Source organism: Oculina patagonica, chromosome 14, assembly GCF_052425735.1.
Source record: "Oculina patagonica isolate OP01 chromosome 14, crgOcupat, whole genome shotgun sequence".
Taxonomy (NCBI): domain Eukaryota; kingdom Metazoa; phylum Cnidaria; class Anthozoa; order Scleractinia; family Oculinidae; genus Oculina; species Oculina patagonica.
Window position 1 is genome coordinate 1,319,413 of NC_135771.1, and position 21,362 is coordinate 1,340,774.

The 21,362-nt window shown below is 39.4% G+C and overlaps 3 protein-coding genes across 3 annotated transcripts; 1 reads left to right on the forward strand and 2 right to left on the reverse strand.

Moving 5' to 3' along the window:
- Positions 1-2,681: 2,681 nt before the first annotated feature.
- On the reverse strand, positions 2,682-5,805 carry LOC144638422 (F-box/LRR-repeat protein 12-like). The gene has a single exon (XM_078497620.1). The coding sequence runs from the start codon at positions 5,800-5,802 to the stop codon at positions 4,795-4,797; it is 1,008 nt and encodes a 335-aa protein (XP_078353746.1). The 5' UTR covers positions 5,803-5,805; the 3' UTR covers positions 2,682-4,794.
- A 1,256-nt stretch (positions 5,806-7,061) lies between these two features.
- On the forward strand, positions 7,062-8,123 carry LOC144639057 (BTB/POZ domain-containing protein 6-like). Its single transcript, XM_078498319.1, has one exon. The coding sequence runs from the start codon at positions 7,062-7,064 to the stop codon at positions 8,121-8,123; it is 1,062 nt and encodes a 353-aa protein (XP_078354445.1).
- Positions 8,124-11,844: 3,721 nt separating this feature from the next.
- Positions 11,845-21,333, reverse strand: LOC144637736 (uncharacterized). Its single transcript, XM_078496813.1, has 9 exons — positions 20,274-21,333; positions 18,602-18,934; positions 17,438-17,725; positions 16,748-16,843; positions 16,156-16,549; positions 15,229-15,632; positions 13,826-13,969; positions 13,178-13,509; positions 11,845-12,379 (listed from the first exon to the last, which is right to left on the reverse strand). Exons 1-9 carry the CDS (start codon positions 20,353-20,355, stop codon positions 12,266-12,268), a joined length of 2,187 nt encoding a protein of 728 aa, XP_078352939.1. The 5' UTR covers positions 20,356-21,333; the 3' UTR covers positions 11,845-12,265.
- Between the last annotated feature and the right edge of the window lie 29 nt (positions 21,334-21,362).

A 21,362-nucleotide genomic window follows, 5' to 3' on the forward strand; every position in this document is an offset into this window, starting at 1 on the left:
TTTTTATTCCGCTTATAAGCCCTCCTGGATATAAGCCCCTCCGCTTAAAAGCCCACACAAAACCCCTTACGAAGTTGTACCAGATAAGCCCAGGGCTTGAAATTGGGGCCGGAATCTTACGGTATACCAGTTGGAGTATTTAAAACTTTACTCAGTAAAATATTAACGATTTATACGCCAGTAGATATCATGTATCAAGTGTTACCTTAATAACTCGTTGCGATAAATAAATGTTGAGCTTGGCTTGTTTCACATGCACGTGTACTTGACGTTCAAACTGTTGTTAGTGTCGTCTCAATCCTATTGCAACAAAACTGGACATGTTGGCGAATCTGTCCACTCCATGGCAAGCTTTCCAACTGCTGTGTGTCTTCAAGGGAACGTTTGTAAACTCTCAGTTTTTGTAATATTCCGACCATAGCTTGGAGCACTTCGTCGCAACGTTCTTCAGTCTCGAGTGAAGGCAAGGTGAGATAAAAAGTTGCATGCATAATTAACCGATAATTTACAAATCTAAAACTCATAAATACTAATCAAATTCAATGCATCACCCCTGGGACGTATGAGAGGAAAACAAAGAAACAGCTTGGAAATAAAAATACTAAATTATCAAAAAAGGAAAGAACATAAAAAAATTGTAACTGTTACAGTTTTTGTGAAATAAAATAAATTCGATGAAAAAAAGGTTGGGTGGTATCACGATCACAGTAAACATGTTAAATTGTACCATTTTGAATTGTACCAATTCAAAATGGTTCACTAGTTTTTTGGATAATTTCGAAACAGGTATTAAACATAGCGGAAAATAAAATGATTCTATTGAAATCCTGTGTCGAATTATATGTCTGATATATCACGTTCTGTAAATCGAAGATACCTTTTAAAAAAAGACCGCACTGGTAAAATTTCGGGATGTTTCTTTGCAGTGAAGAAGTCAGGTGCATTTTCAGTTTTTTGAAACATTTTTATAAGTTAAGGTTCGAGTAAATCTTGAAACAACTCCTTTTTATATTTTCCCCGACTAACCTTTACTCTTCATATTCCTGGATGGTCCTTACAGGGGGGGGGGGGCAGGGGGGTCTGAACCTCCCGCCTCCCGTACCTTTTACTCCCGCTTCCCGCCCCTTTTCGTAGCTGTTCTCTCCTGTTTGCTTCATGTCTATTGCGAAATATACGGAACTGATCCCGCTTCCCGCCCTCTCTCCTCCCGCTTCCCACCCCTTTTCTCCCGGGCTCCCGCCCCCTGTCCCCCTCCACTTACAGTTGCTATACTAGACCTCCTTGGTACTCCTTTGGAAACCTAGCTTCAACTGTACTTAAATGTGACAGGGACAGCTTGTGTCACTTGTTAGAAAATGAATTGCTATGTTTAAGGGGTGAAAAGGAATTGGAGCTATACTCACAAAACAAGAATTTGATACCTCTCAGGGCTTCCTTTTAAGACTTCCAAGGAGCATTCGATTTCCCATAACTTATGCATTCAAGTACATGTGCACAATACCAATGTCTCAGTAGCCTGTGTACCCAGGGGGGGGGGGGGTGGGGTGGGGTACTCCGGCTTGTAAATGACGGGAATGATCGAAGGGTTTTTCTTTTGGGTTTGAAATTTTCGATTCTGGGATTTTTTTAGGTTGAAAAATTTGGCAAGTATTTTTTGGGTGACTTAATTTAAATAGGGGATTTTTTGGGGTATTAAAAACAAACTAAAGTGCCTTGGCGCGGCCTTGGCGCATTTATGGTATGATGAATAAACAAACCCGAGCATTCAATTTTTTATGGTTTTCTTTGTGTTATTTTATTGCCCCTCCTGGCAATTTAGGGGTAATGTAGGAAGACTTAGGGATTTTTTAGGGTCCTGAGTTTTGCCTGAGCTGGAGTACCCCCCGGGCCTGTGTACAGCTGTCTCCTTTTAAATTTCTCTGCCTGAGAAAATAGATGACCTTACAATGGCTAGTGCCTTGGTTTCCTTGGTCTCACCATCTGGCCAAAGTTGGGACACTGCCAGAGCTTATCTCATTTTCTGTAGAATAAAGGAACTAACAGTATTATCCCCAAACCCCCTCCCCCCCCCCGCCCGACCTACATCGCAGGGGTTGCTTTCAGCTAGGACCCACTAATACGGCCGGGTGGAGAGGGGAAGTGTAAGAGCTAAGTGTCTTGCCAAATGCAATTATGACAATGGCCATGGCTTGAACCAGAACATCTGAATCCAGAGTCCAACACACTATCCATTAGGCCCAACTTGCCACGTTCCCAAATTTATTGAATGCTTCCGGCCACCTGTGGCTGTCATGTCAGAAGCTGTAAATGTGTTACATAGTTGCCACACATGTCAGTTTTCAACGTTTTCTGACTTTCCCTGATCAGAATAAAATTTCCCTGACCAAATAAATACAAAATATCACACATAATAGTAGTCGCCTCCACTTCAAAAAAAGAAAATATTGCAAAGATCACATATTTGACCCGAAATGTTTCTTCCAGCCTTCGCAGGTTTTAAAACAGCTGAGTTATAATTTCAAGTTTCTCTGACTTTTCTTCAAAAGGTCATTTTTTCCTGACTCAAAATAAATTCCCTGCTTTTCCCTGACCTTCAAGAAATTTATTTGTCCCTGACTGTTTCCTGGCCTGTGGCAACCCTGTTGTTACTATAACATGTAAATCAAAACAACAAAACCACAGAGCTTCCAGTTAGAAATTTATTTACCTAACTTAAGAAATAAAGCATAGTTTGTTCACAAGTTGAAATGACAGAATCTAACAGGGCAGCAAGGCTTAAGTTATTTTAAGCCATTCCTCTTTAGATTATAATATTAACAGAAAAAAAAAACTTTCTAAACCCTGTAAAAGGGTTTGTTAATTTTGTGAATTTTAAATCTATCTAGACCTGCAGATTCCCACCATATTTCAACATTTCTTGATCAAAAACCCTTTAGTACATTGCAACCTAATAACATGCTCAGTTTCAATTTTTTTGTTAAATACAGTGTTTATTATATAATATAAATTTTCTATATACAATGTACAATAATTATTATAAAGGTCCATGCTTTGTATAATATCTAGGTTATACTGACACTTGTCCAAAAGTTAATTTGCAAAACAGCATGTTATCCAGAAACATTTTATGCAACTTAGAAGCTTGCTTAAATTAATGTTTTGCTTAAAAGCTCGGTTTCACTTGATGCACAACACTACAAGTAAATTTTGACTGAATATTTTTCCGCAAGCTTATGTCAATCATACACTGTGCAGAAGAGGATTTCAAGACATGTGACCTTAAGGATAGCTCTAAGAGACGCTGGGGGGGGGGGGGGGTGAATGGGACAGAGATGCTCATTGTCTTGCTTAATGGTGTCAATTCAAGATTTCAGTTTTACTCAGGGTGCTCATTAGCTCGCAGCCATTTTTAGTGTCGACACACAACATTCCTGACACTAAAAACGGCTGCAAGGGAGACAAGATGCTCATGACAGAACGCCAATTATTTTAGCCATCAAGACTCATTTACAGTTGCACATTAAGTAATAAAAAACACCACCATACTGTTTTTGCAGGTTAGACCGACCAAGCATGAAAAATATTTTTTTTAGGGTCAAAAAGCTCAAGCCATGCCCAGATTAGTTTCCTTGAGGGATTTAATTCAAATTTTTTGATGAGCATTCCCATCCCATTCATACAAGATAAATTATAGAGAAACAAAACTAAAAAATTTTACTATACCATCTAATGATTCCAATAGAACCACAAAAAAAAACAGAACGAAATTTTACAAAGATCGCGTTCATGAAAACCTCCTCATGCAGAACATATGATTGACATATAAGCCTATTATAGACTTCACAGTAAAGATATACCTTTGATGGTCATATTACAAAGAGAACAGTGCTTTTTGCTTTGAAAATGAAGGATTAGATGTATCAATCTGACATAAAAAAAAAAAAAATTAAAATCTGACCTAATATCCTACACATACAACCAGATAAGGATTGTGTATGGTGCAAAATATATTTTGTGACAAGATTTTGCCATAAAAACTTGGCTGCTGTCGAGGGTAATAACACTACTTACAAGCAGATATATTAGTTGGTTTACAAATTTTATTGAAAACTTGTGAAATGTTTCATTCTACTTTATCCTGTTTTTCTTACATCTAATCCTGGCAGCAGTGACAACTCCAATAAACAATGCTTGAGTGATACAATGTACTGACAAGAAAGTAACATTCCTATATATTATTTTCAAGATTTCCAAATACCAAGTCTCTTGATTTCTGGCACTCCAAGATAAATTCATATTCTTGGCAAAAATATCCTTTTCTCCCAAATATTTTATATATATAATGACAAACCACAAAAGGAGACCAATTTGGGCATGATTCAAGCTTTTTCTGACTCCTAAATAACCTATTTTTATGCCTAATAATTGGTCTAGACCAACAACACAGTGCAAAAGCGTTGTTTTTTTCTTTTTTCACATTGCCAACTGCTTCTAAGAATTTTGATTATAAAGGTCATGTTTCACTGAAATTCATGATGAAAATTCATAAATATCTTTGTCAGAAAAAAAATACAAAAATTATTTGCAATAGATCCTACTACTTAAACACTAAGTTTTTGTTTCTTATTATTTTGTCCTGATTATCTGTAATTCCCATTGTGCATAAAGTGGTAAAATGGGGTGTTTCTTTTTAATAAGTAATTAATGTACTTGTAAGTAAAATGACAAGTACCAAGCACTGTTCTCATTCTCTAGGGAATTAACGCCACATATTTTAAATTTAAAACAAACCTTTTAAGACCACTGTATGTCAGAGTGGGGCAAAATCCCTCTGGCCTCATTCACGTCCTTTTCTGTAATACCACCGCACCCTGTAAGGTCCAAAACTTTAAGTTTTTTACATTTGTCAGTTATTTCATGAAGGCCTACATTTGTCACCTCCTTACAGGATGATAAGTTCAAATATTCCAACTCTGTGAGACTGTGAACAAGAGAAAGGATTCCGGCATCTGTAATTCTCCAACTTGACAACAAATTTAGGTTCTTTAGTCCTGTCAGATGCCGTCCAATGTGATGGAGTCCTAAGTCTGTTATCTTGGGACAATTTGAAAGATCAAGCTCTGTAAGATTGCTCAGGTTGTTAGCAATGTGCTGAACACCCTCATCGCCCACTCGGTAACAGTAACTTAGTTTTAAACGTTCTAACGTTTTTAATTTCATTATACTGAGAAGATCAGAGTTTTCCACTCGAGTGCAATAAGTTAGATTCAGTTCTAACAGATTGGGGAAAAACTTCTCACATTGTAATCCCTCAAACCAGCCAAGGGGGACAATGGAGTGATCAAGATGCAGAGTTTTTAAATTTCGTGGTAAACATTGTGCCGGCACATTCCTCATGTCGCAATAACACAACCCCAGAGTCTCCAAACTGGGGCATTTTGTCTTGATTTCTTCTAGCAAAGAAGGCGAAATATTTTCATTCTTTTTCGTGGTTCCAATAAATCCTTTTATCAGCAGCTCCAGGACTGAATCGGACAATCGGTTCCTAACAATTTTCCACAATGTTCGTAAAGAAAGCGGCCATGATCGAAGGTCGACGAACTTCCACAAGGTTCGATCACAAACAAGATGATACCACAAGCGACACACAGTAGATGAAGCACAAAGAGTTTTCACATCAAGAAATTTGAACACATGTAGCATGATATTGGCAGGAAGTTTACATATCGGAGCAGTCTGTACAATATTATTTGCCGCTTTCTGTCGCGAGGCTCGTCTTTTGGCTGCTGTGCAAGACGCCATGTTGGTCAGATGGCAGCAGCGCGGGCTCTCACCCCGCCTTCTTCGTCCCCAGGGTCTGCTCCGCTTTCAAGATGGCTGCTGAACTTGTATTCAAACTCTATGAACTTGTATCTGAAAAGGAGGACCATGAGGTTATCCCTATTTAGGTCCCCAAACTAAAATTACAATCTAAAATTTAAAAATTTCTATTGGGAAGAAATTTCTATTTTTCCTCTACTTTCTGGTGATTTTATGTGTATTTCGACAGCAGCTTAATTTTAAAATTTCATAACAAAGAACTGTGCAAATTTTCACTCAGTCCCATTAACATAAACGCACTTGTCTGTGGATGTAAAAAAGGCACATACTTTTGTGTTTTAGCCTGTTACCTGGCTAGTGAGCCCCCAGTCCGCCCCCTCCTAAATCAGCAGATTTCACATTCCTTGGGCAAATTCAATGTACCCCCCCCCCCCCCACGTGAACTTTTTGTCAACAGCTGCTTGGAAGTTGAAAGACGCTTGCTTTCACTTAAAATGGGCTTTTGGCGTAGTTTAACAAAAATGGGGAGTCTATTTATCTTGGTCGATATTGTCTACTTTATTCGTCCCCATTTGCGCTTGAATTTGGAGAGAACAGCGAATTTCTACTATTATTTTGTAAAGCCCCACGAGCATTTAGGTCATTTAGGCATGACGCTATATAAAGGAAGTTATTATTGATAATATTATTATCTAATTTTTCTCATATTTGCAGCATATTATAGATTATACGGATTTTGAGACAAACAATATTGCTAACGATGTTACGAAATTAACAATAAGCGATTGCATAATGCGACACCGAGAAACTAACTTGCACAAAAAAGACATAATAATGAACTACGCTGAACAAAGAACTATAAACTAAAGAAAAAACTGACGAGAATAAATGACTAATTACAGCGCAAACGAGATCACGGAAAAAATGAACGTTTATCCGGGCTACAATGGTACTTGGCAAAACTGAATATTCAAACTCTCTGAAAGCGCGCTACACGTTTTTAACTCTTATGAGTTTTCTGGCTGTATATTTTGGACGGCCATGGCTGAGGGTGGTTTGAAAACCGCAGGGTCCCCGAAATTAGACTTGTCCGTGCAGAAAACACTAGGAAAGAACTGGCCAATGCATCACAAAGAAAGATGCAAATATATGTTTAACAACCAGATACTTAGTGATGTAACATTCGTCATACAAGCGTTACATCTACACCGATGAAGTTTGCTTGAATGGAAAATAACGTGATGCAAGTGTTGTATCTGGCCGAGAAATACATGATTCCTTGCTTAACCGATAAATGTACGGAGTACTTAGCAAAGAATCTGGATTTATCAAACGTGTTTTTTGTCTTACAACGCGCTCAGCAGTATGAAAATAAAAATCTTTTGTGTCATTGCTGGAATTTGATCGATAAAAAGACGGAAGAGGTCTTAAAATCAAATGAATTTCAGAGCATGGACAGATCTTTTTTAAGACAGTTAGTGGAAAGAAACACACTAAGTATCAGAGAAGTAAAGCTGTTCAAGGCTGTCGATTGCTGGGCAGAAGAAGAATGCAAGAGGCAACAACTTAAAGCGGATGGCTCTGTCAAAAGACAAATCCTTGGTGAAGAGATTGTTAAAAATGTACGATTTCCAATCATGAAGCAAGAAGAATTGAGAGATGTTGTTCTTCCAAGCAAAATTCTATCGCAGGAGGAGGCAAGAGAGGTCATGAAATATTTCTTTTCCCATCGGACTCCAACAGGTGCTTTTAATTTCCTGGAGGGCCATAGACTCGGTTCTCTTTTACGATGCTGTAGATTTGAAAGTGTTGCCCCTCATGGCACAATCATTGATTATGAGGATGACGAGGGCGACTGGTTTTTTCTTAAAGTCGACAAAGACATACTGTTACATGGCGTCTCTCTGTTAGGAAATGATGGCAGTACATTTACAGTTACATTAGAAGTACGCCGCTTCGATGATGATGATGATGATGATGACTACGAAGACGGAATAGTTGTTCTATCCCAAACTGGGACCTTTACATCTAGAAGGAAGGAGTGTAGCAATGGATATTACTATGGCTTTGATGTTATATTTGATGAATCTTTTGCTGTTAAAAAGAACATTCTTTATTCCATTCATATATCAGTAGATGGCCCTGGCTATTATCCTGTAATATCTCGAATTGATGCAGTTAACTTTTCGGGGGTGGAATTTCTCTTTGATAACATCACCGATGGAGTAGTCAACCAAAGTTTGTGTGTAGAGCTGATATTCCAATTAGTGAATGATGCTGAATGTGGCACAAGGATCATTTAATATTATCCTGCAATTTTATTGCAGAGAAGGCTAGGGTTAACAAACTTAGAACTTGATTGCATTTTAGCTTCTTTTTAAGCGATGTCAGGTTTTAAACATCATAATTATTAAAGTCTCATGTCATCTGCAAAGGAAAATGCTCATGCGGAGAAAACTACGATGTAAAACCTTGAAGTGCGAATAACTGAACATTTGAATATCTGCCACACCTCGGAACCAGCACGTCACCTTTTGGAAAACCCAAGCCACTCATTCCAGTGGAGAGTCCTTTGCTCGGCAAGATCGTACTTTAAGAGAAAGATCATCGAGGGGCTAATCATTCAACTTAAGAGCCCAACTTTGAACCCCGGGCGTGCTTTTAACTAGCATGATGATGTATTATGCCCCTTACCGGGTACCTTTTATTCGAATTCTGAGATGGTCGCTAGCGGTGAATGTCTGTGTAGTGTTGCACAACAGAATATCCTATCACAAAGGAAACCGCTGCCCAAACTAAAAAAAAATTCGTTTTTAATTCGGTTTGCTCAAAGAACCTTGTTTCCACATGTTTGTATAGAAGGAATACGTAGAAAATCATGTCTGACATCAAGTCGTCATGTCTCATTACAGTATCATTCAACGGATGAAGTAGTTTTCCTCTACCCATACAGCCTTTCGGTCTCGTCGTGTGAGCTTAAAGCTTTGATGTGACAACGTCAACTGAAAAAGCTGTATGTAGACTGCAGAGAAGAAAGAGCAGTTTTCATCTGCGAGTTATAGCTATAGGTACGGCCAAAAGAATTTACATTTTGACACGAGGACTACCTTTTTATGAAAGACATTAAAACGCTAACCTGTCGTTTGGACTTCGCTTAGTAAAACCATTCTCTGCACTCAAAGTACATACCAAGTAACAACTGATAAACTCAATAAAAAAACCGATAGATCAACTTTAATATATAACAAAATAAACTTTTTATACACTATGTACAAGCTTGAATTACCGTATTTTCTCGATTAAACGCCGGGCCCCGAATAAACGCCGGGTCTCCAAGTGGTATTTGAAAATCAACCCCGTAGACAATTATTAAAGGTTGAATATGCTTTAAAAATAATGTCTAATTATACAGTTGTCAAAAATAATGAATAAAAATCATTTCTTAGAAACATAGGGCTTGAAAAAACTCCTGAATTCAAATAAACGCCGGCCCTATAGGGCCAAGTTTGAAATAAACGCCGGGGGCGTTTAATCGAGAAAATACGGTATGTTTATTGTAATGTTGCTAAATAATTTTGCATGTTGCTAAGTTTATTTTTCGGTCCATAACTCTCCGTGAGCCCCGGCAATTGAACAATCATGCAGCGCAAAATCACTAAGCCAAACGATTTAACTTCGTTTGCTCGGTTCGTACCGTATTAAAGTTATGAATTCCTGTTTTTTTTTTCCAGCCACTTAGCGCTTTAGAAAAGAAAACAAGATCCACAACTTACAGTGTAGAACTATTATTAAGTCTACAAATCACCTTTAGCAGAAATATGACCAGCTTGCACAGACTAAGGGCCTGTTTACATGATTCCGGAATGACTTTCATTCCGGAACGAGTTCATTCCATCCCCATACATTTCTCTGTATCTGTTTACATGATACCGAGACGAAAGTCAAGTCATTCCGGAATGAGTTCGTTCCGGTTTTCATTCCGGAATGAAAGTTTCGTTCTGGAATGACATTTCATTCTGGTATCATGTAAACACAGAACGAATTTCGTTCCGAGATGAAATCGCAACTCATGAAACCGCATACGGACTCCACAGTTTGAATTCAAAGCGAGAAAACGTAATAGCATTTACTGTTTAGCCCAAAGGAGCAGCTCTATGGTCAAATTACTCGTTAAAATCGCAGATACGGCCATTAATGGGCACAAAAACATGTTTGCGCGAAACATGCGCCATGTTGTTTTGATCTCGCGCGAAACATGCGCCACCTTGTTTTGATCTCGCGCGAAAACCGCGCACGTGAAAATGCCTTTGGTTGAACCGGCCGACGCTGTCATGTGAATGCAGAACGAACTTCATTCCGGAACGAGTTTCGTTCCGGAATGAAAGTCATTCCGGAATCATGTAAACAGGCCCTAAGTCCCCCGCCCCCCCGACTAAAGCAGTACAATGGCACACGCAAAATTGGAAGGAAACCAAAAATAATGAGAAACTTGAGGAAATGCTCATTCAAAGTTATTTACATGTATATACAACTACCTTGTACTCGGTTAATATGGACAGACTATTACACAGGGTAGAATGATAAATCAATGATTAGGTAATCTGATGCATCTGCGATTGATTCGTCTGCTAACAAGGCTCGAGGCTCTAAATTGAAATGTTTAACAAATAAAACGACGAGACCAACAACACGACAGAACCTATGTCCCATTGTATAACTTCTTTCAAATAGAGAATGCGTCTTGATGAAGAGACCATCACATAATAGGTCCATGTCTGATGAAGCTACTCTTAACAGAAATTGAGAAGGCCTATTACTGGATATAGCAAACGTTTCTCGTTTTGGACTCCCTTTTAAGTCTGTTTTCATATTGGCCATAAGCACTGTACAGGCCCGCAAATGATCCCGGGACCGCAAATGATCCCAAATTGGACCGCAAATGATCCCAGTACCGGAAATTATTTGTTTAAATGATACAACAGAATACTTGGAATGGCGTGGACTTTATGAATCGTCTATGGATGTATTTTTTATAAAAGACCAAGTGCCTCAGGCATAATAAAACGCAACGATTAAAAGCGGTGAAAATAACGCGCGAAATAACAAAATTAACCAGTGTGACTATCTAAGTTTTTCATTTAGAAAACGCACCTAAAAAATAAACATGAATCTTCGAAGACGCCTCTGCTGTCTAATTAGCCACTTCCTGTACAATGCTGCCTTGGTAGACACGAGCCTCCTTTTCCTTGGAAGCGCACAAAATTTCTACGTACGAATTTTGGAGTTTATGACAAATTTTGAAACCGTTATTTGAAAACACATTTTCCTTCACAATTCGTTCTTGCAAATATAAAATGAAATACAGTAAACGGTTACAGCGTCTCTGGGTAAATTTATTTGCATACCGCACGCATAGAGCTGTCAACTTTTGCACGTGCAAATTTCTTACTGTCAATTAATCTGTACTGAAAGCTACGCGAAAATGAAGTCAGTTTTTGAGAGAATTTTTAGTTGCCTGTGTCAGAATTTATTTCAGTGACTTGATGAAGACATTCAAAAAAAAATAACCACAGATTTCGAAAGAGAGTAGCTCGATAACAAGAGTCGGAGATCGATATGATAGAAATCAGCAACAAAACTCAACTTTCTTCCAGACTTTACGTCTAGACATTTATAATGTCGCTATGAACGCTGCGTGACTGCGTCTGAATGGCTATCAGCTTAAAGCATTTCGCCGCAAATAAATCATCCCTTGATTGGAGAGAGTTCATATTTCTGTTGGTTGGATTGTTAAACTTTATGTCACGTTTTAGGTTACTAATCGGAGCATATTTATCAGCTATATTGATACAGTTGTGGTTTTGAATTTACTTTAGTAAATCGTTCAAATACGGTACATTCTCTCGCATTAATTGTTTTTCTAATTCTTGTATTATTAATAAAGAAATGGATTAAATAAATTTAAATCCCCTGTCCAAATTCTTTAGTCCACGCATATCCAACTTTTACGGTTAGGCGACTGTTTCCGGTCGGAGGATCATTTGCGGTTCAATTTTGGGATCATTTGCGGTCCCGGGATCATTTGCGGTCCAATTTGGGGATCATTTGCAGTCCCGGGATCATTTGCGGGTCGGGATCATTTGCGGGCCTGTACAGCACTTATATAGTTAATAAAAGTATTCTGTAAGCTGTTGATTTTCCAGTGGCAAACACCAACTTCTGGTATATAACAGTTAGTTCCATAAATGTATCAATTTATTCGTTGGTAAAACTGTCTGGAATATAAATCTCATTATCATCATTAGACACTTTTCTTTTCGTGGAGACTTGGGCTGCGCTCCCTCTGTTTCCAGGCTGATCTATCGTTCTCTGCTGTCGCTGGCTCTATCCAGGTTCTTAAACCTCTCTCTTTGAGATGAAGTATATATTTCCTCAGTGTAATACCTTAACTCTGAGGTGAATAATGATGATGAACTTTGGCATCGTCCCCGACAACTGTCACTCCGCCATGTTGCTCCACCTCCACTTTGGTCACGTAAACCACCACACCTCGCGGCGACTAGAGAAAAGAAATGTCGGCAAGTCAACAACAACAACAAAAACAAATTGCAGGACAAGAAAGAAGAGGAAATATTTCACTTGAACATCAGGGCTCGAAACTAACGGTAGCCAAGCAGCCACAGGCTAGAAGAAGTGCAGTTTTTCAGGGGTTTTTTTTTCAGGAATTTGATTGGAAGAAAACCATACGTCGAAATCGACTCCGAGAGAACAGATCTTATCAAAGACTGTGGACATGGTGAAATTTCCAAAAAGTAACCTAAAATTAACTCTAAAGATAATGACAACAGAGCCAGTGAAGAGGGCAAAGTGCCTCTGCCCAAACCTAAGTTAGCTTGAGAATTCTGGCTAGTAGAAAATTGGTATCGGCTAGTGAAATCAAAGCTTTCACTAAGGCTAGCTATAGCAAAAATGTAAGTCTCGAGCCCTGGACATGGTTGAACGGGATAGTTGTTGACAGTCACACAAACAGTGCCATTTTGGTAGGAAAAAGTTACTTTCTCCGCCTAAACTCTCGAAATAACCTGGAGGCGTTCCATTGGTTCGTCACGCAATATGAAGAGTGAACTAAAGCAATGCATGACCGTGACGACTATGGGATGTATGCATTTATCACGGCCGTCAGGTGACGCCAGGAGGTAACGTCAGGTGCAAATTCGTTTGTGGGCAGTTGTTGGTATTCTTGTCTTCAGTTTATCTTTGCGCTTCAAAGGCCATCTAACTGAGGGCCATTTTAACCATTCAGTTTCGCATCAAAGTACTTAGTAGAGTACAAATAGAGTTGTTTTATCGTACTTACTGTGACAAGTGAATTCTCACGTGCAGCCGCTGAACCCGAGGGCTCGCTGCTCTCTTGTCCAATCAAATTCGACGGTTCAGCTGGCTCACTATTGACATGTTGGACGGTGCGCCCGAGCTCTGTTTGGTCAGTAAGTTCAAGTGACTCTTCGTCGTCTTCTATATCGTCAGGACTTGTCATGCGCGGTAGGTCTTGTGTCATTTGGCAAGGACAGCGTTTCTTTATTAAGAAAATGACTAAACCTACCACCAGTAATAAGATGGAAATTAACAAGATCACTACCAGGGAGGGCTCTGCTGGGGTGTTTGGGCTTGACTTGTTTCTGCTCTCTCCTAAAAAAGGAATGTGATAAATCAATCAGTCAATTAGTCAATCAATCCACCAGCCCGTCTGTCCATACGTTCGTCAGCCCGTCCGCCAGCCAGCAAGTGAGTTAGCCAGATAATTAGTTAGTCGGCAAGTAGAAGTAAATCCATCAAAAGGAACTGATAAGATTTTCATGCAAGAACAGATCGAGAAAGCAATTATAGCTCAGTAGTATATAAAGAGCCAGTAATCCCAGGTCCATGAATCTTTGATCCCACTGGTTTGTTTAGACTTCTGACATTCACCTGTTCCTTACCCCTGTAAGAAATAGAGAGAACCTACCCCGAAATTCTACTTTTTCACACGTTTTTCCATTTTCGTTCAGTTTGAAGTTCTCTTCACAAAAGCATCTCCTTCTTCCAAGAAATGGCAGGTAAACGCACAAATATTCACATTCACCATTTCCTTTATCACAGGGATTTACGCCTGAGAAGAAAAGAAGTATTATAGAAAGGAAAATATTCTTTACTGAATTAGTTTATCTTCTGTAAAAGGGAGCCTGAATAATTAAGATGATAAGGAAAATATGACATTATCAAAGACAGCGATACGTGTACCTATTCACTGAGAAGGTCCGCGGGTAAACTAACTGTTCCGCTCCCCCGCACTAATTTTCTTAAAAACAGTTTTAGCTATAGAGGTGCGGTGCTGTGGAACAGTTTACCTGTCGACCTTCGGCAAGCACAAACTCTCACTAGCTTTAAATCCGGCTGCAGCAGTTTCGTTTTTGGCTAGAATCAATGTAAATATTAACATCACACGGCATTCATGGAAAGCAGGCATTTCTTTTATTATAACTAATTAATATCATTGTAGACGACTAATGTAATTTAAATTTATTATGTAAAATAGGTATTAAGTAATTTTAAATAAGTATTATGTATTTTAAGTCCTGATGATTTTTACCGTGTTGAAATAAAGATTAATATTATTATTTATTTTATTATTATTAGCTAAGAATTGTAAAGTTTGGTTTGCAAAATGACCCTCAATCAGCTAAAAAAAAGTCGTTGATAAGCTGTGCTAAAAGCTCACGTTTTACAGAACTATTAAAGTAAACTTGCTTAACCATGTTAAAACATGCGTTTTAAAACTCCATCCATTATCATGACTTATTTTCCCTTATGCATCTCCCTCTTCTTTTAGCAGTCAAGTTATGAAGGCCCTTTAGAAAGACCGAACGTAACAGTGTGTTTGGAGAGCGTATTTCTGAAAGGCCTCTATGGACTTTAAGCCCGGGCCACACGAGGTTGAAGAGTTGATGAGAGTTGACTCTCATGAGAGTTTTCGTCAACTATCATCAACTTGGGCCAAACGAGAGAAAACTCTCATCAACTCTCATGGAAAATTTAAACATGTTCAAAGTCGATGAGAGCGCAAGAGAGTCGCTGAGAGTGCATGAGAGTTCCATGCCAAACGAGAGTGAGAGTTTCAACTCTCAACTCTCATCCTCGTTTCGCCCGGGCTTTAGACCATTAGTTGATTAAAAACAAAGAAGGAAACATAAACGAAAAAAACCTGTTTCTAACTGGTATTTCTTTACCCCTTCCTTTTTTCTTTCTTTATCCCAATTTTGGAAAAGCTTACCCAGACTTTTGTCCGTTGCTTAAAATTGAAAACAAATGAGAAGAAAGAAAAGACATTAACAAGAATGGGAAATTGTTTTCGAATTCTTATTTTTTTACCTTTCTTTTCCTTATGTCGATGAAGAATCTTTAATCCCATTGGCTGGTTTAAACCACTGACAAGCACCTCCTCCCCACCCCCGTCAGTTTTGTTGATGCGCAACACTGCACCCTTCTCCCAGTCACTCCAGTAAACAATGTCTTGGAAAGTGTCCAAACCAAACGGCAGATACCCTGAACGGTAAAAAATCACGGTTCGGTTTAAGCCATCCAGTGCAACAGCTTCTATTATCCCGTATTCATTCGCGTCCGTTCCTGCCCAGTAAAGTTTGTTGTCTGATTCATCGAGCGCCAGGCCGTTGGGGATCTGGATGCCACTGGTAATGACCACTTTTCTTTCGGTACCATCCAGTCTAGCTCGCTCGATTTTGGGCGTTCGGCCCCAGTCTGTCCAGTATATGTAACTGTAAAGAGAAATCGCGTGGTTTTGTTAGAGGGAGGCTTAGCCGACCTGTGATTCCACGGCCCCCAAACCAAATTAATTACAAGACTGCCACTATGGCTAAAGAGCAAAGTAGTATTATTTGGCCTATGATTCAACTAGTAGAGCTATATTTTATATTGGCTTGGTCTATAATAAAATGTAAATGCGTTTTCTTCTTTCTTTGGGCTCCAACAGTCATCTGTTTTAAATGGTTTGATATTGTTTTGGTGTTAAAATAAATCTGAATCAACAGTCTACTGAACACAAGGCATCACAAGTAGGAGTCAAACAAAGTCAAACAAGTAAACCTTTTTGTTATGTCGGGTTTTACCGCCAAGAACTATCCACTAAGGAAATCAGAATCATTGCCGCTCTCGCAGTCACTATTGCGTGACGACGCTTGTTGCGTGACGACTGGTCATACACGTAACGCTTTCAGGGACAAATGTTGCGTGACAAACTCAAGGAATAGCTCGATAAATGCCAGCAGTCTGTATGCTTACCCTGCAGAGTGGCTTACGACAATTGCTCTCGGTGAATCAAGATTTTTCTCAATAATTTTCACTTTCCTTCCACTTCGTAAATCGCCAATGTAGATCGTAGATCGCCAATGCATCGCGTCAATCCAGTATAACTTATCTCCGATCCAATCAACAGCCAGACCTTCCACAGAGCTGACGTCATCGTGACGAAAGGGCATTTCTTTACTGACGCCATTATGTATGGAAAACAAGTTTATTTTTTTCCCGTCTGACCAGTATACAAGGTTTGGGTCCAAGCCAAAGTCCAGTGACACGATGTTGTTGGCTCCGACGCGTCTCGATTTTGACGTGTTGACAAGGTCTGTTGTGTAAAGTCCGTTTTGTGTCCCAACCATTAACATGGGTGGCTCTGAATCTGAATTGAAAGCAACAGATTTAAAACTTAAGGATATTGCCTTGATGTACCACCAATTTCTCAGAACTAACTTTAAAAGAAATGTATGGGAATCAGTAAGGAGAATTGACATTCTAAACATGTTTTCTGGCCAGGACTTCCTGCATGTCGTGATATAAAAATTGTCAAACTTGTCAAACTAGTAGTATGTATACATACCACAAGTCGATGTGTTGCTTTTGTTTTTACACTCTGGTTTTGACTGACTGGTGCACGGCCATTGGTTCTCATTACAAACAGGAATGGAGATGTTCTCTGACGAAAAAAGAAAAGAAAAATATTGGCAATGAATTTATGCACACTACTTATGTGTAATATTTAGCCAGGGTAGAACAGAGGTAAAGCTCTCTACACAAATTTTAGCTATTGCACAGTCTCATTTGCAGATTTCCGTACTCAAGTCTTTCTTGCCTTGTCAACATGCTCTGGTAAACTTCTAGGCAAGTTGTTAAATTCTAAAAGTATTTTACGTGAACTACGATCTCACAAGAACATTCTACGGAATGGAATACCCGATTCCCTCTATAGTCATGGCGCGCCTGCAGGGAATCACGGTAGTTGTATTCATCAAATCTTACGCGAGACTTAGCAATATGCATCGTTGCTAAGTCTCGCGCGTCGTCTCGCGCATGAATTCATGAATACAACTACCGTGCTTCCCAGCAGGCGCGCGCTATAGAGGGAATCGGCTATTAACGTCATGAAAATGTATCCACCCTTTTTAAAACGGGGAAAAAAATCCGCGAAACAGTGATCAATTATTAGTGATAATCATTGGTCCTGCCGTTACCTTTGTAATTAGGTTTCTCGGCCTTCTATTAAAAAGCTACTTTCGGTGAAAGAACAAACCTCGAACATCAAGTTTCATCACCGGGCCCACTCGTCTGGCCGCCATGTTCCTCGCAACACACCAATACTCGCCCGAGTCCCCCATCCTAACGCGCTTGATAACCAAATCTTTCTTTGAACGTAAACGAACTCGTCTGCCAGAACCAAGCAAGAACAATGGTTTGCCAATCTTGTGCCACGTGATGTTTGGTCGAGGTGAGCCGACTGGAGGCCGGCACTGAAGGACCACTGTTGTGTTGGGAGTTACCACGCGGTATGACTGAACTGCGCCGAAATTACGGCGAAGAACTACAAGACATTACAAAGATTATGATCGATGTCAGTGACCAGGAACAGAACAATCGACCAGAGACAATGGGAACAGGAACATTGTGTTCTAAGCAAAGGCCTGGGTCACTGTAATTTAGGCAATTTTGTTGCACAGAAAATGGTCCGAGAAAACGAATAAAAACCAATTCAAAATAAAGGAACAAAAAAGAAATAGTAAAAAGCCCTAAAGTATTATGGATGGGTTACTGTATAAAAGCGATGGTTGAGATCGTTGGAAATTTTACTACAAAGGAAATTCTTATCTCTTTTTGTGGGCGCTTCTCAAATTCACTTTCCTCCATTAAAGGAGCTACGTCACGGACAACACCATGAACTTGAAAAAATTGGCAATTTTTTTTCATGTTTGGCGTTTCTAATCCGTCTTAATCTTCGTCAGTCGAAACTATCCTCAATTATTTTCGGTTTCTTATTACTCCGTTTTTGTTTTTCTACACCAGAAAACTACTATTTTGAGGTATCCTTAAATTTAAAAGTAATCAGAAAAAATGGCTTAAAATACCGCGACAATTCTAAAATGGCAAGTAGTTCCTGTCACACTCCCTTAAAAGGAACCGGAATAAACATGCATCTTGCAGTGATCATTTCAGCTTTATACACCCTAATTGGTAAAGACGATCGTCCCTGTTACTCTTATGTGGAAGAGACCCCCCACCCTCCTCCTCCTCAGGGCAACAGAACTGGACGAAACGTATTGCACTGGCCGGGGTAAACTTGTTTTTCATCGGGCCGACAGGGTGCAAGCGGTTAGCCGATGAACCAAGAGCCAAATTAACCATGACCCAAAGTTTAACCATTTTGAAGTAGGTTGCAGGCTGATCTTCAATCAATACTTACAAGCCTTTTCTATGATTATTTTATCAGACCGCACAGCAATCTTTCCCCACACTTTACACTGACACGTTATACTCCTGGTGTTCTTCGGAAAATCAGCGACTGTTACGATCTTTGTCTTCTTCCTTGTCCTACAGTTTCGACAAGACTTTCCACATACTCTAGTGAGTCCATCTTGAAATTTCCTGCCGTTACATTTGATCTGAATCTTGCAGACGTTCTTTGCCACCCAGGTTAGATTAGCTGACTGATTGCGCGTCACGTAATGGTGTATAAACCGTGGTGTTTGAAGAAAAACCGGAGATCGATTGTCACGAGCTTTTGGTGCAACGTTTCCTGAAAGTCAACATCATACAGAAATAGTTCACAGATTTTTCAAAAGGAGTCGGCTTGTTACAGATCTTCTTTCTGTGCATTTAGCAAAGATTAAAGGTATGTTCATTTTAAGGTGGTACTCAACACAAAATTGGCCTTTTCTAGCGAAAGCGAACGGGTCTGACCGAAAAACATTTCAGCTAAAAATCCAGCCTGCAAAGCAGCCAGTGAAATAAAATAAGAAAATTAAAACACGCCTCATCCTCGGAGACCCAGGGGCAGTTAGCCAACTTAGTGGGGCGAAACGAAGGAATAAATCGGGCAGAAATCGTGGCGACGAAAGGTCTCCGAGGATAAACACGCCTGTGTTCTCAGGATTTACCGGCGAGGATTAAATTGTTTCTTTATTAAATTGAATTGACGAAAACAGAGAGAAATAAGCCTTTTCGATTCCCCCAGCAGACGTTTGCGTGACTTACGTGATAAACATTCCACAAGCACGCGAAGCGCAAAACAATTTGTCACGTGAGTCACGCAAACGGAAGACTTAACCCGTGCAAAAAAAGATTTGGAAGACAAGAAATTTGTAACTGTTTTCTGACTATGCCTTTCTCGTTTTCTAACCTTTTTGGGAAAAATCGCTGTACATTTGGGAAATCCAAACAGAGTAACTGTAATGCTTTCTAAAACGTTATACCTAAATAAAAACTTAGCAAATGTTTTCCATGTATTATAACAAAACAGATTCGCTTGATCCTCTGTGACCTTTGAATTGAAAATGCAACTCAAGCACTTTCTCGAGGTGATGCCTTCTGTCCTTCTGCAGATTTTTCTCGGCAGTTTCTCCTATTAAACCAGTTTGTTTCTACACATTTCAGTCATGAAATAGTTCAAGATTGAATTTGTACCCGTCCTACAAAGATCTAGTGGAATGTATAACAAAACATTGTCATTACCCCGTACAAACTACAATGCTTGAAAGTTGGCGTAGAGCCACGTGGTTGTCGATTTAAAAGCGGTAACATAAATTTATAACTGAAAGCAAACAAGCCCTTAAAAACACCTTCACTCACTCACTCACTGCCCATTGTGCCCACTGGCACGTAGGGCAGCAAAAACACCTTAAGGACTGTTTTTTCTCCTAATATAAACCGCCTTATGGCCGACTGAGAGTAGGACAACGTACGTATACTTTTTAGAAAAATGTTGCATCAGCCCGGAATATCATGTGATAAATATGTGATTCATCAGCATAAAATATGTATTTTATTCACTGACCGCAAATAAATCCCGGGCAGAGCTAAAAAGGCTTAACTAAGCTTCCTGACTACAGTAAAAGAAAGTCTTAGCTATCGTTTACCTGGTGATGCGAGACAAACTGCAATTCCTGTTGCGAAGAGAGTCAGCCTCGTGAACACACTCAAAATGTCGCGGCCTGTCATGCTGCAGTGCGCACACAAGCGTCATAAAATATAGTTTCTGCTCGCCTTTTGCAGATGTCGCTCACAAGGCGAGCTTCTTGTTTGGTCGAAACGCAGTATTATGACAATACACGACGAAACCTTCTCATTATATTTGTAAAATCCGCCTGGTGATATTTACGTCTTGAGAAGTAATGCTCAAGGTATTGCTTCTCCATAGTTCATAGAGCACAGGAATGCGATATATTCGGGGATTCCCCTTACATCATCAAAATAAACAAATATGACACTTACTGAATACCTGAGCACAAACAAGAGTAATCGAACCAAGTTCAAATTAAATTTCCCATGTGTATGAAAATGCTTGTTTATAAGATAAATGTCTAAAACGTTAGATACCGTGTCGCGCGATTAATGCTGTCATTTTCATGCGAGAAAGGATTGTAACATCGCATTTAGGTCGATCGACATGTCAGTCAGTCCTTTTCTTTTCAAACTTGTCAAAGGCACCGATACAAATAGCCTCCCACAGAGAAGCCTTTTGCGCTCGTCATGCGTGTCCTCGGAGCTATAAAATGGGGCGGGTAGCCATGGTTAACCCTCGTGGGGGAGGAACGCGTGACGAACCCAACGAACGTCTGCGTAGGAGTCTAATTGTAGCTACACTACAAAGAGAAACGTTTTCCAATGACTGTGAATGCTCTATACCTGTCACTTAGGTCACTTTATGTTTCCTTGTTAACCACGCAAAAAGAAATCTATTCTTTTCCCATCTTGTGAGTTCAATATAACAAATTAGCAAGTACAAGAAATTATTTCGGGATAAAAAAAGCATGGTCATTCTCGTATGGTAATTTATGCATAGGGCTTCAAATATGAAATTGATGATTTAGACTATTAAGTGCATTTTTTATTTCTTGACTTTGGTCATCCCTTATAACAATAAAAACGTGGTATCGACCAAGATTAGAGTCAAATACATATCCAGGGTTCTTACTCTTTTGAGCATTTGAAATTCCATGACTTTC

Coding starts and splice junctions, on each gene's coding strand:
- LOC144638422 (XM_078497620.1), bottom strand. CDS start 5,802: ATGGCGTCTTGCACAGCAGCCAAAAGACGAGCCTCGCGACAGAAAGCG.
- LOC144639057 (XM_078498319.1), top strand. CDS start 7,062: ATGCAAGTGTTGTATCTGGCCGAGAAATACATGATTCCTTGCTTAACC.
- LOC144637736 (XM_078496813.1), bottom strand. CDS start 20,355: ATGACAGGCCGCGACATTTTGAGTGTGTTCACGAGGCTGACTCTCTTC. Junction 17,726..18,601: donor AATAATCATAGAAAAGGCTT/GTAAGTATTGAT, acceptor AATGTCTTGTAG/TTCTTCGCCGTAATTTCGGC. Junction 16,550..16,747: donor AAGCAACACATCGACTTGTG/GTATGTATACAT, acceptor CTTTCAATTCAG/ATTCAGAGCCACCCATGTTA.